The following is a 14,516-nucleotide window of genomic DNA, read 5'->3' on the forward strand; positions in this document are numbered from 1 at the left end:
CTTTTATACATATGGGGTAGTACACATAAAGCTGCATGAGCCGTCACCAGCCAGTATCTGTGTATGACAGACATGAAGTGCATTAGAGTCAGGGCCGGCGTCAGCACCCGGCGAACCCGGGCAAGTACCGGGGCCCACTGCCCTTGGGGAGGCCCACTCGGCCGCCGAGTGCTGTCGCTGCCGTCATCACGGCTTCGCTGTCCATATATGGACAGTGTTGTCAGGAGCAGAGCAGTGTCCCAGGCAGAGTGCTAGCGGCTCTGCTCCAGAAATTAGTCTCTGGGGAAGCTCCTGACATCACTGACCATATATGGACAGTGATGTCAGGCAGAGAGAAGGAGTCCCAGGCAGAGAGCTAGAAGCTGGAGAGCCCCAGAGCTGGAGTACCGGAGCAGAGCCTTTACTAGCACTCTGCCCGGGACTTCAGCTCTGCTTCAGACATCACTATCCATATATGGACTATGATGTCAGGAGCAGAGCAGGAGTCCCAACAGATTGCTAGTAGTTCTCTGCCCGGGACTATGGCTCTTGGGTTGTCCCTGACAACACTGACCATATATGGACAGTGACGTCAGGGGTTTCTGCTGAAGCGAAATCCCTAGCCAGAGCATCGACAATGCTCTACCAGGGATTCCACTCCTAAAGGGAACCCCAAAGGCACTACCTACAGGGAGGGAGGCCGTGTGGTACTACCAGGGAGGGTAGCTATGTGGTACTTCTAGTGAGGGGGACTGTGTGGCACTACCAGGGAGGGGGTCTGTGTGGTACTACCTGGGAGGAGGGGGCTGTGTAGCACTACCTGGAAGGAGGGAGCTGTGTGGCACTACCTGGGAGGAGGGGGCTCTGTGGCACTACCTGGGAGGTGGGTGCTGTGTGGCACTACCTGGGAAGTGGGGGCTGTGTTGCACTACCTGGGAGGTGGGGGCTGTGTGGCACTACCTGGGAGTGGGGGCTGTGTGGCACTACCTGGGAGTGGGGGCTGTGTGGCACTACCAGGGAGGGGGTCTGTATGGCACTACCTGGGAGGGTGACTGTGTGGCACTATCTACAGAGGGCACTAAATTTATGGGGTCCTAACTTCTATATGGGGGCATAAACAGGGCATAACGTTACCCTGTGACTGGCACAGGGTAGAGGCATTGATGTAGCGCTTATGAAATTTTTCATAATGGGTAATTAGACATCGTTCCTGTAGGAGAGCTGCGACCGGTGAATACATTCCGCCCATCACATCATACTCCAATTTTTTTATTTATTTATTTTTTTTGGGGGGGGGGGGGATTTTCTGATTTATAAACTATCTGAGTAGCACAACAGGAAGGCAGCTGTTAACTGGTTGCCGACACAGGACGAGAATGCTTGTCCTTAGCGACGGGTACTTCGCGCATTAGGACGAGCATTCTCGCCCTGTGTGACAGCCAGTGTCCACGCGCCATGATGAGCGGGCAGTGGCTGTAACGGCTGTAATACACAGCCGCTGCCCCGCTCTATCGGCAGGGAGAAGAGAAGCCTCTTCTCTCCGCCGTTAACCCCTTGAATGCCGCAATCAAAGGTGATCACGGCGTTCAAAGTAATTAAGAGGAGGGGGGACTGCCCTTTGATCGCGTCAACCTCTGTGACGCGATCAATGGCTATACCTGGTATGGGCAGACAGCCCAGGGTCCATTGAAGGACCCCAGGGCTGTCTGACCATATTCCCTGTTGTTAGGGCATATGGAGGTATGTCCTAACAACTGCCTGTGTACTATCAGTATACAGGCTAATGTACTGGCATATAGATAATTGCCAGTACTTTAAAGTTCAAAAATCAAAATCAAAATGAAAAATGCCTTTATGTGATTTTAAGAAAAAGTTAAGGGGGCGTGGCCGCTAGCACATGGAGTAGGACGTGTGGTGTTCCAGCTCCCTAGCTCCTAGGCTGTAATCAGCTAACATCGGCTCTCACAGTGCTCATCGGTGACTTTGAATAGCACCACCGCTAACCGGACTCCGTCAGGATACTTACCCTGTTAAAATGGGGAGGATTCGTAAGAAGCCGGCCGCTGCAAAGCTGACAGAGTTTTTCCCGGCGGCGAGGTCCCAAAATGGCGCCGGATCGCCATCTTCAGAGATGTCAGGAGAGCCTGTAACTGGGCGCAGGTCTTCAGGGGCTTCCTCGGTCTTCGGATTCTTCGCTGCTGCACGCTGGGTCTCAGGCTGGACTGTTCTTCTCCAGACCGCCATCTTCTCCAACAGTGAGTTCTGCTAACTCTCCTCCAGAATATGTGCTTAACATGGCGTCCGAGCTGCTGCATAACACAGGGGCTGACAAACCAGTGACTGAAGCTGCACTTAAACACCTGCTGCACGATTTTCATGCTTCTATACAGCAGTCTATTCAGCATGCATTTCATGATTTACAGAAAGATTTCATGGCCTTGGGGGACAGAACTTCTCACATTGAAACTAAGCTGTCAGAATACTCTGTTGCTCATAATGATTTAGTGGACTCTAATACCTGCTTGGAAGAACAAGTGGAAGCGTTGTCGTGTAAAATTGCGGACCTGGAGGACCGGTCACGTCGAAATAATGTGCGCTTTAGGGGCATTCCTGAGGACATAACAAATGTTCAACTGGTGGAATACTTAATGGATCTTTTTGTGGCCCTCTTGCCGGAGAAGCCGCAGGTAGATTTGCTGATAGATAGGGCGCATCGTATCCCTAAACCTAAATCCCTGCCGACCTCGACACCTAGAGAAGTGATAGCACGGATACATTTCTACCACTTTAAAGATAAGCTCCTACTGGCAGCAAGGAACGTAACCTCCCTACCTGAGAGATTTAAGAATATACAGCTATTTGCTGATCTTTCTGCATCAACACTACTCCGCAGGAAAGAATTTGGTCCCACAACACGTGTTCTACGGGACTGCCAGATACCCTATAAATGGGGGTTTCCTGTTAAATTGATTATTTCGTACAAAGAATTCAAGCATGTAGTGGATACTCCGGCCAAGTGGAACTTGGAGGCTGGGGGACTATCTAAGTCGGGATCTTCTCCACGGCTCCGCGCTGTCTCTGCACCTAAGAAATCTCACCGCCTTGATGAGGAGTGGCGCGAAGTTCACCACCGTCGGTCATCGTTATCTTAACCTCCCGCGGAGGATTCATTTGAATTTTCTGTTATTACTTACGCTGATGAAATGCATTTTACATGTATAAGTAGCCTCCATGGAGGCAGTTATTTTATGCCAGTGTTGTATGCTCTTTATACTTCTTGTATTGATGGGATGAGCGCTCTCATTGATATGACCTAGGGTGGGGTCATGTCTGCTATTGTTGATGCAGATTTCCCTCCCTTCTAGGTTTGCACTGTTTGGTTGTCAGATAGGGCCTGGATTGATTTGTTTAGTTCTTTGTTTTTGGATCCGGTGGTTGGATCCGGTGGTTCGGTTACCTACACTCACAGGTCATAATGTATTAGGTCTCATTGTTATACTAAAAATAGTGGTGGTACTGCCACGCCGCGGGATAGGTTCTTTCACGCAATTATATTTTAGTCTTCAATATGGTACTTACATTTTCTTCTCTGAACACTAAAGGGTTAAACAGTCCTTTCAAACGCTGTATGTTATGGGCTGAGGCTAAGAAGCTGCAGACATCTGTGTTGTGTCTACAGGAGACGCATTTAAATCAGGCAGATATATATCGTCTAAAACACAAGCATTTCCCCCACATATATACAGCCCCGGCAGTTTCAAAGAAAAGGGGTGTGTCTATTATAATTAACCACTCTGCATTTGTACAGGATCATATATATATTGACTCAGGAGGCCGATATATCAATCTAGTGTGCCATATAAACAATGTACAGTATACTATTGTCAATGTCTATGCGCCAAACACTCATCAGATCCGATTCCTTAACAGACTCCTCAGAAAGTTCCATCAAGTTCAAAAAGGGCATCTTGTAATAGTCGGAGACTTCAATAAAGTCATGTGGCCTTCTTTGGATACAACGACGTCTGACGCGGTGCATTCTCCCTCGGATTTATTCAAGATTATGTCTGGGGAGGGTCTGATGGATGTTTGGCGCTTGCAACATTTAAATGAGAAGGATTTTACATTCTTTTCGCATCCTCATGGTACATACTCGAGAATCGATATGGTTTTTGTAGATAAATATTTATTTGATAAGGTCTCTTCCTCTCAACTTGGACCCATTACGTGGTCTGATCACGCACCTATCTCTATCTCAATTTCTGAAAACTTTAATAAACCCCCCTCATTTCCCTGGCGGATTAATCACTTTATTTTAAACTCCCCTAAATATCAAGACGCTCATGTATCCAATTTGGAAGAGTTCTTTCAATTTAATACGACCCCGGAGGTATCCCCCGCAATGGTTTGGTGTGCTCATAAGGCCTATATGAGGGGCCATTTCCTTAGTTTAGCAGCTAGGGACAAAAAGATTAGGGAAGCTAAAAGAATTCAATTATTAGAGGAGATTCTCCGTCTTACGCAGGTGAATACGGTGACATTCGATGCAGGTAGGGCCCGCGAGATCAGTCATCTCCATACACAATTGCACCAACTTGACTTATACAAATATGATAAAGCATTGAGGCGACTGAAAGTCAAATATTACAGACATAGTAATAGAGCGGGAGCCCTCTTAGCGCAACAACTAAAACATCAGGACCTTAAAGCTAGAATTCCTTTCCTTTACAATCAGCAAAATGAAATTTTATTTAATCCACAGGATATTGCAAACTCTATTGCATAATACTACTCCTCTCTCTATAATTTAAAGCAAGACCCAGCGGTTCCTCAACCTTCCCCGTCGGGCATTGCAGGATTTTTGGATTCTGTCTCTCTTCCGTGTGTCACGCCAGCCCAGTTGGAGGCCTTATCCCAGCCTTTCCAACTTACAGAAATTGGGGAAGCTATTGCTACCCTGAAGTCCCAAAAATCACCTGGTCCTGATGGGCTTGCTAATGATTACTTTAAAAAATGTCGCACTATTCTAGGCCCCCAGCTTTTAACTTTATTCACGCACATTCACTCAACGGGCCAAATACCTCCAGAAATGCTCCGAGCTACGGTTATAACGTTACCCAAACCAGGTAAACCTGCTGATAGACCGCAGAATTTTCGATCCATTAGCTTACTTAATACAGATTTAAAATTGTACTCCAAAATCCTAGCCACGAGATTGGCTTTAGTACTTCCTCAATTGATTCATCAAGATCAGGTTGGATTTATTAAACAGAGATCTTCGGTAGATGGGACAAGGAGGTTTGTGGATCTCATTGATTGGGTAGGGAGGAGCCGGACGCCTTCTCTGCTTCTATCTTTGGATGCGGAGAAGGCGTTTGATCGTGTGCATTGGGGTTACCTGGATGCTGTTCTTACCAAATTTGGCATTGTGGGGAAGGCTTGGGACATTATTATGGCCTTATACACTTATCCTTCTGCTACGGTGCTGGCCTCGGGGTATCAATCTTCCTCATTTCCAATTTCTAATGGCACACGTCAGGGGTGTCCACTTTCCCCACTAATCTTCACTCTGGTGATGGAGCCATTAGCGGAGGTCATAAGATCAACCACAGAAATTAGAGGGGTAAGTGTTGGACAAACTGAGCACAAAATAGGGCTATTTGCCGATGATGTCCTTATGATCCTGACTGATCCCTGTACCTCTCTCCCGCACATTCTGACTATCCTGAACACATTTAGTGCCATCTCTTATTACAAATTAAATGAAAATAAGTCACAAATTATGAATATGGGCTTATCAGATCCTGTAGTTCAGTCTTTGCAATCTCTGTACTCCTTTCAATGGTCGTCCCGAGGGCTGCCTTATTTAGGGATTAAACTAGCTTTCCCAGCCTCCCAGATGTATGCTCTCAACTATCCCCTGTTGCTGGGACAGTTATCTAAGGAACTGGATGAACACCTTAAATTTGAGGTTTCGTGGGTAGGGCGTATTGCAGCACTTAAAATGCTGATTTTGCCTAAAATTCTTTACCTGTTTAGAAATTTGCCTATCTGGATCCCTGCTTCATACTTACATAAACTTCAGAATTTATTGGTGAAATTTGTATGGAAAAAACAAAGGGCCAGGGTTGCGGCTCAGGTTCTTTATCTTCCTGTGGCCCAGGGCGGTCTAGGCTTCCCTCACATTACAGCGTACTATCATGCCTGCATTTTAGATCAGGTGAGACAGTGGTTGCACCCTACACAGTCTTTGCATTGGGTTCTCATAGAAAGGGCACGGGCAAATGTTGACTCCCTTGATTCATATTTATGGGCTGTGGCACTTAAACGGCCCATTCCTACCCCACCTATGTTAACCATCAGGGCTGCTCTGTCTTCATGGAAGATGATTGTGGTTAAACGAGGCCTGTTTCCAATACGGTTAGCGGAATTATCCATTAAGAATCTCTCATACCTGATGCCTGACATGAACCTGTCTATGTGGGAGTCGAGAGGTATTGGGAGTGTTGGGGATGTATGGAGTGAAGGTCTTCTTCTTACCTTTGTGGAGCTATCCACTAAGTTTCATCTGCCAGCTACAGAATTTTACAAATATGTCAGAGTACGTCACTTTTTGTTGGGAATGAGTAATACTTCATCTCCCCCTAAATCTCTTTACGAACTATATTTCCACCAGCCGGCTAAAACGGCAAAAGGGGTGTCCAAAGCGTATCGGGCTATCTTGGAGATTTTGAACCACTCTAAACTTCTATGCGTTGAAAGATGGGAAGCGGATTTATCGTTGCCTACGGGTAGTGTGGATTGGGAAGCCACTTTTTCTCTGGCCTCTCAGTTGTCCAACTCCACTCATCATTTAGAAGCCTCTAGGAAAGTACTATATAGGTGGTATCTGACACCTCACCGCCTTTCTCTTATTTACCCTAATTCCTCTAATATGTGTTGGAGATGCTGTACGGAAGTGGGCACTCAAACATATTTTTTGGTTTTGTTCAGCTCTTAGGTCATTTTGGAAGAAAATAGATAAATTATTATCCAATGTCCTACAATTTCCGCTAGAGTGTACCCCGGAACTGGCCTTACTCAATATGGGATTGAGTGATTTTCATTCACATGATAAGACAGTAATCTTTCATGTGTTGTGCTCCGCAAGAATACTCATCGCTAAGTATTAGAAGAAGACCTCCACTCCTACGTTGAATGAGGTGATTCAATATGTTAATGTTAATTGTATCATGGAACGTACGATTCACCAGCAGAGAACCCTCGCAATACAATGTCTTCCTTGGGACAAATGGACCGATTCTCGCTACTTTGTTGACTCTTTTCACACATAAGTCATTTCTCCTTACCAATGTATGACCTTGTGAGTGAGGTTTGGTTTTGTTTTATTTAATTTTGTTTTGTTTGGTTTGTTTTGTTGTCTGGATTTTTGTCAAAAATTTAGTAGTACAATCTTACTTGTTAGGCTATGTTCACACGGGGTATTTTGCCGAGTTTTTTGACGCGGAAACCGCGTCGCAAAACTCGGCAGAAACGGCCCGAGAACGCCTCCCATTGATTTCAATGGGAGGGGTCGGCGTCTTTTTCCCGCGAGCAGTAAAACTGCCTCGCGGGAAAAAGAAGCGACATGCCCTATCTTCGGGCGCTTCCGCCTCCGACCTCCCATTGACTTCAATGGGAGGCAGGAGAAAGCGTATTTCTCGCTGTTTTATGCCCGCGGCGCTCAATGGCCGCGGGTGAAAAACGGCGCGATAATTGCCGCGAAAATCGGCGTGCAGGGAGAGGAATATCTGCCTCAAAGTTCCAAACTGAATTTTGAGGCAGATATTCCTCCCCCAAAATACTCCGTGTGAACATAGCCTAAGGGAGTACATATGTTTTCAGTCTTTTATAACTCATTGACTGTCTACGGCACAACTTTTTATAGGCCTAAGTCTTACAATTTTGTATGCTCTGACTATCCTTGTATGGTCTTTATTTATGGTTGTCAGTGGGGGATGCCCCGCTATACACTTGTATAATGTAATATATGTACACCATTTGTTTTTCTCAATAAAAAATCCTTTGTTTAAAAAAAAAAAAAAAAAAGTTAAATTAATAAAAAATAAAAGTTTTGTTAAATAAAAATAAATAGTAAAAGAAATACACAGGAACACACATTTTTTACAATAAATAAACTTTTCAAAATATAAGTCCCAAAACATCAAATAATACACGCATATTTGGAATTGCCATGTCCGTAACAACCTGTACAATAAATGTATATTGTTATTTATGATGATCGGTGTATGGTGTAAAAAAAAAAAAAAGAAAACTGCAACGAAACTGCTTTTTTTTCTACGTTTTTGCCAAAATGAAAATTTAAATAAATTAAACGATAGAGTAAATGTACCAAAAAAATACCTACATAAAGTACAACTCGTCCTGCAAAATACAAAGTCTCATACAGCTACGTCGGACAAAAAATGAAAAAGTTATAAGCGCCGGGATGCAAACAGGGAAATATATTAAAAATTGTTCGGTCCTCAAGGCCAAAATTGTCCGTGTCCTTAACCGGTTAAGAAACAATTTTTAATGTTCTTGTATAGCTAAAGGGTGGGTATGCAAATGCGCAAACATATTTAATAGACAGCACGTGGGCCTGTGTGCTTTAGAATGCCAGGGCCGATTTTATGTCCCAGTCCAGCCCTGGTGGGAACACAAGGAGCCCAGTTTTAGAAAGATTCAGTTTCAGATAGAGAGAGGACATGATGTGTATTAGAGCAGGGGTGATGTCATGGGAAGAGCTATATACAGTAATTGGGTGTCACAGCGTAGAGATGGTACTGGAAGCCAAATCTGCTGATGGTTTGTCCAATAGGGGCTGTGTAGAGAGAAAAGAGGAGCGGACCTAGGACTGATCCCTGAGGAACCCCGATAGCAAGAGGAAGAGGAGAAGAAGTAGAACCAGCAAATGACACACTGAACGGGCGGTCAGAGAGATAGGAAGAAAACCTCATGTTTGGAAACCTTCTGTTAATGTGTTAAAGGGGTTTTACACTGGGCGATTATCGTGCACATGAGCGTTCATAGAACACTCGTTGCCGATAATTTCCCTGCGTAAACAGGGCAGCGATCGGCAGATAAACGTATCGTATCGTTTTTAAAAACTGAAATATTATCGTTGATGGCATCATATCTTGGTGTGCAAAGAGGAAGAACGTATGGGGACGAGCGATCGGAGTAACGACTGTGACTTGTGACAAGAGCAAATGCGCTGTCTTGTTGCACCGGACAAAATTGTCCGGCGTAATAGGGCCTTTAGGGACACTTGTTATTATTTTTACCGACAGTATTACTTCAATGGGATTATTATGATCTGTAATTACTCATAAAAACCAACAAGGTACAAAGAACAATAACAATGTACGGAACGGTTCATAGAGCTGACCTGGTGCCGATGACTGAAAGTCTAGAGGTCAGAAATATAGATTTGTACAAGGCGGAATTAATTCTATTGTACTCTGTACTTTTTATGGTTTGTTTTTTTAGGGATTTTTACATTTCTTCCTTTCATTATTTTTCATTTTTATTCCATCCCTGTTGTCTGGCTTGGGGAAAAAAATGTTATATACTGTTTTATGGAATTTTGAGTTAATAGTGGGGCCCGTCCATGTATTACATGATAGCGGATTGATTTTAATAAGAAAACTGTAATGCTTAACTTTTCCTGTGATGGCGCTGCAGGGGAAATGAATACTTGCCAGGTTCCCCAACAGCTGATCACTGTGGTCCAGCAGTGGTAAAATCTGTGATGATTATCATCAGGAGTTCATTTTTACAAAAAGGGATTGTCTAGAGTGGAAAACCTTATTTACAATTTTCTAGGTAGATAACGATCAAATAACAAAACACTTAATGTGCTACAGCTTTCCAAAATACACTGTACTTAAAGGGTAACACAACTTTCAGAAAACTTCTGACAGTGCTCGGTGGGGGTCCGAGCACTGAGACCCCCACCGATTGCTAAAACGAAGGTGAGCGCTGAGGAGCTTGGTTTCTGATCGTCTTTTCTCGGAAAGTCGAAGTAACGGTGTATGCACTCAATAGAAAGTCTATGAACCTGTACACCAACTTCTCGGCTCTCCGGGAAAAGTCCATCAGAAACTAAGCTGCTCAGCGCTCACCTGAGTGCTTCTGCCGCTTCGTTTTAGTGGTCGGTGGCGGTCTCAGTGCTCAAAACCCCCACCGACAAAAACTTCTGACATGTCACTATGACATGTCGGAAGTGTAAGGCTGGGTTCACACACACTATTTACGGACGTAATTCGGGCGTTTTAGCCCCGAATTACGTCCGAAAATGCGGCTCATAAGCGTCGGCAAACATCTGCCCATTCATTAGAATGGGTCTTACGATGTTCTGTGCCGACGGTCATTTTTTTTACACGCCGCTGTCAAAAGGCGGCGCGTAAAAAAGACGCCCGCGCCAAAGAAGTACCTGTCACTTCTTCAGACGTAATTGGAGCAGTTTTCCATGGACTCCATGGAAAATCAGCTCCAATTACGTCCGTAATGGACGCAGCAAAAAGCGCCTGCACATGCCATTACGGCTGAAATTACGGTGCTGTTTTCTCCTGAAAACAGCACCGTAATTTCAGCCGTAACAGACGCTGCCGTGTGAACATACCCTAAAGGATCTGCCAGACACAGCTTCTGTGTCGACGCCAGTGGTTAATCAGTCTGCACCTGCTCCTAGGTCTGATAGGGTGACTCGATCTGCTACCACTCAGGCTGCTAGGCTCAGGAGTGGGAGAACCTATCACAGCCTGGCCGGACGGTTCTAGCTCCCACCCTCGGTCTATTTATACCTTCATTTCCTGCTTGTCCTCTGCCTGTGATTCTTTCCTGTTTCCTGGCTCTGCTGCTCCTGCTATTATTATTGACCTTGCTTCATTTTGACCCTGGCTTTACTGACTACTCTCCTGCTCTGCGTTTGGTACCTTGTACACTCCTGGTTTGACTCGGCTCGTTCACCACTCTTGTTGTTCTCGGTGTTGCCGTGGGCAACTGCCCCATTTCCCTTAGCTTCTGTGTACCCTTGTCTGTTTGTCTGTCGTACACTTATTGAGCGTAGGGACCGTCGCCCAGTTGTACGCCGTCGACCTAGGACGGGCCGTGCAAGTAGGCAGAGACTGAGTGGCGGGTAGATTAGGGCTCACCTGTCTGTCTCCCTACCCCGTCATTACAGGAAGTTTTCTGAAAGTTTAGTTACCCTTGATCTTAGTGCGGCTGTTGAGGGGCAGTGTTAGTTATCATCCAGCGGAATGGGCGGCCACCACGGCTCTACACATTTATTATAATTTACGCCAGAAACTGGCGTGAATTGTAGCGGAAGTCTAGGCCAGCTTCTGAAAGGCATAGATTTCACTCAGTGGCTCACGGACAGCTGTGGATGTGACAAATTTCTTAAGTGGTGTGTGTTCAATCAATTTTCTTAGGAGTACATCTATGGAATGTGGTAATTCTCATAGCTCAAATTACTAGCTAAGTCGTTTTAAATCAAGAAGTCTACAGATAAAACAACAACAAAAGAGAAAGAAGTCTACAGACCGCATGAAGAATTGCTGCAGTCTCTTATGTAAACTTTTCTCAAAAATATCCTAGTGAATTATCATAATGAAAGGTTTTGCTTCCAGCGGTCTCTAGCTGCCGTACCTTTAAAGAGAACTCGCCACCATGCTGTAATGCGTAACAACAAGGTTTCCAAACATGCCCCGGTAAGTTTACACAGATGCAGTAAAATCTATAAAATCAAGTTTTAAACTGGCGCGCGCTGTATGCTAATTATACTTTGAAGAATCATGGGGCAGCGCCGCTATCCCGGGGTCACGCGGACCGGTCTCCAAACCCACCTTTTTCAGGCTTGTTTGACCACCCCAGACACTCAACGTCAATGCCAACCTCCTCCAACATGGTTGCCTTATACTCCTCAGGTATGTAAAGTGAAGCCCGGCATCATCGCTGCGCCACGCATGCCCGGGACTACAACTCGTTGCACTTCAGAAATGAATGACTGTCCAAAAAAAAAAAATAATAACATAAAAAAAACAACAACAACATGCAAACAATTGAGAAAACAAATTGAACAGTAGTAAGAGTAAATATAAAATGGCAGAATCACAATATATTTTACCTCACAATAAAAATGAATATAGATTCAACACTAATTCATATGTTCCCAAAATGGTGTCCCACAAAGAAAAAGACCTTATGGCTATCAGAATTCCAGGGGACAAGACGAAAAAAAAAATCTTTAAAGGGGTTCTCCACTTAGGACAATCGCTACTTGTTAGAATGGTTCCTTGACAATATACAGATCACAAAGTCTCCCCTGGCTGGCACCCCTAGCGATCAGCTGTAATTTGTGGGGAAACCTGGCATTAAGTGTTTAATTTTCCTGCAGCGCCACCACAGGGCAATTTAAGCATTACACAGTCTCCATTCATATCAATTTTCTGTACGTAATGCAGGAGAAGAGAGTTCCTCTAGAGTAAGAGATGCATTTATCCTAAAAAGGTATATGAAAATGAATTTTCGAAACTAGACCACCGCTTTAACTTATCTGAGGCCTTGTCTGAGAGATCTAAGAATGTTATATTGATGTAAAAACTCTTCCTTCTCCTCGAAATGTCCCGACCAGTCAACTTTTGTAGGTGGCGCACAGAGCAGGAGGCGTCGGGACACTTGAAGAGGAAAAGTTTTTGAATTTTGTCCAAAATATGCCTTTAATATCAGCGGTTCATTATAAACGGACTTTTCTCTTTCCTCACTACAGATCACCCGCAAAATGGCTCCTCGGCTTACATTCTACCGCTTCACCGTTTTCTCACTTCTCATCTTCTTCTCTATATGGATTCTTAATGTCAAGTTGGACTTGGAACATGATGAATTAAAACGCACTCATGTTCTTATTCTTTCATCTTGGAGGTCCGGCTCTTCTTTCTTGGGACAAATATTTAACCATCACCCTAAAGTTTTTTACATCTATGAGCCGGCACGAATGGTTTGGGTAAAGTACCCGAATCAGGAAGAGAGTATTTTGCATTATCCCATCAGAGACCTGTTCCGTTCATTATTCACCTGTGATGTGTCTCCTCTACACGCCTACCTTCCACGTGGTCAGTACATATCTGATCTTCCTTTTTGGTCCGAGAGTTGGGCATTATGTTCACCACCCGCTTGCAAAGCCTTATCCATGAATGAAGCGTATGATCGACCCACTTGTTATCAACGTTGTGGTTATGTTCCCTTAGAAAAGATGGCGGAGTCTTGTGAGGCCCATAGCCATGTGGTGCTGAAAACAGTTCGTGTCCTGGACCTTGGTGCTCTTCTCCCACTTTTTCAAGATGCCAATCTTGACCTTAGAGTCATTCATCTAATAAGGGACCCCCGAGCAGTGACTTTCTCACGAATGAACTTTGACCTTCTGCATGATGAGGATCTCATTGTGGCCAGAGAAGGCCAAGAATGGCAGAATAAGAAGGCAATGCCTAATGTCATCCAAGTCATGTCCAACATTTGTAAAGCCCAAATGAAGATCAACGAGTTTGGCAGAAAAGTCAGTAAGAACTTGAAAGGAAAGTACATGATGATACGGTATGAGGATTTAGCTAACGAACCAGTGACTACGGTCGATAAGATCTACAAATTTGCAGGCCTCAGTCTAAATGAAGATCTTCAGAAATGGTTATATAACATCACCCATAAACACAAACCAGAGCAAACCGGGTTCATGAACTTTGCCGAGGACTCTATGAAAATTGTTCATAAGTGGAGGAAAGGTCTCAAGCATAATGTAGTCTTACAGATCCAAGATGCCTGTCAGAAGGCGATGGAAGTCTTCGGATACAGTCAAGTGAGGACTTTGAAGGAGCAACAGGATCTAACGTTAAGTGTAGTGGCAGACGTGGAAAACAACAAAGTGCTCGATGTATAACTTTTTAGTGGTAAAATAAGCACTTTATTACATTTCCCGATTGAGAGGACAACTGGTTGTAAAGAACCCCCTAGGACTATGGTGTCAGGAGTTCCTATAGACATTGGAATACTGCTGTGGATTTATATTTATTCTCCTTTCTAATACATTAATACTGGGATTAACCATTTACTTCTGGACGGTCAACACAACATGAGTTTAGAAAGGTCATTTTCCTGTAAATTATTGAATCTAAATATAATTAACTTAATATTGTCCATAATATTTCAATAGAGAATTTCTCCAGAAATACAAAGCCTATGAACATAATTCCTTGCATCGTCCTCTTCAGTCAAGTTATTCAAAATTCTGCTTAACCGTTCCTTAATTACATATATATTTTGGGAAGCTGGCAGGCATACCATTTGGCAACCATTATAGTCCCCACAGGGTTGCCATACAGCTTTTTGGGTTCCTGAGTGTTACGGCACACCAAACAAAACATTGTGGAATTTTTAAGATTTGCAACATAATAGGATTAAAATTTGGGTCAGTGTATGACAGTATCGTGGTAGACGATGAA

The 14,516-nt window shown here is 44.2% G+C and overlaps 1 protein-coding gene across 1 annotated transcript; it reads left to right on the plus strand.

Moving 5' to 3' along the window:
* Positions 1-12,700: 12,700 nt before the first annotated feature.
* Positions 12,701-14,263, plus strand: LOC142658892 (carbohydrate sulfotransferase 4-like). Its single transcript, XM_075834506.1, has one exon. It carries the CDS (start codon positions 12,806-12,808, stop codon positions 13,952-13,954), a length of 1,149 nt encoding a protein of 382 aa, XP_075690621.1. The 5' UTR covers positions 12,701-12,805; the 3' UTR covers positions 13,955-14,263.
* Positions 14,264-14,516: the final 253 nt, after the last annotated feature.

Source organism: Rhinoderma darwinii, chromosome 8 (assembly GCF_050947455.1).
Source record: "Rhinoderma darwinii isolate aRhiDar2 chromosome 8, aRhiDar2.hap1, whole genome shotgun sequence".
In the NCBI taxonomy this organism is placed as follows: domain Eukaryota; kingdom Metazoa; phylum Chordata; class Amphibia; order Anura; family Rhinodermatidae; genus Rhinoderma; species Rhinoderma darwinii.

Excerpts from the sequence above, each read along its gene's own strand:
- LOC142658892 (XM_075834506.1), top strand. The coding sequence starts at position 12,806 with ATGGCTCCTCGGCTTACATTCTACCGCTTCACCGTTTTCTCACTTCTC.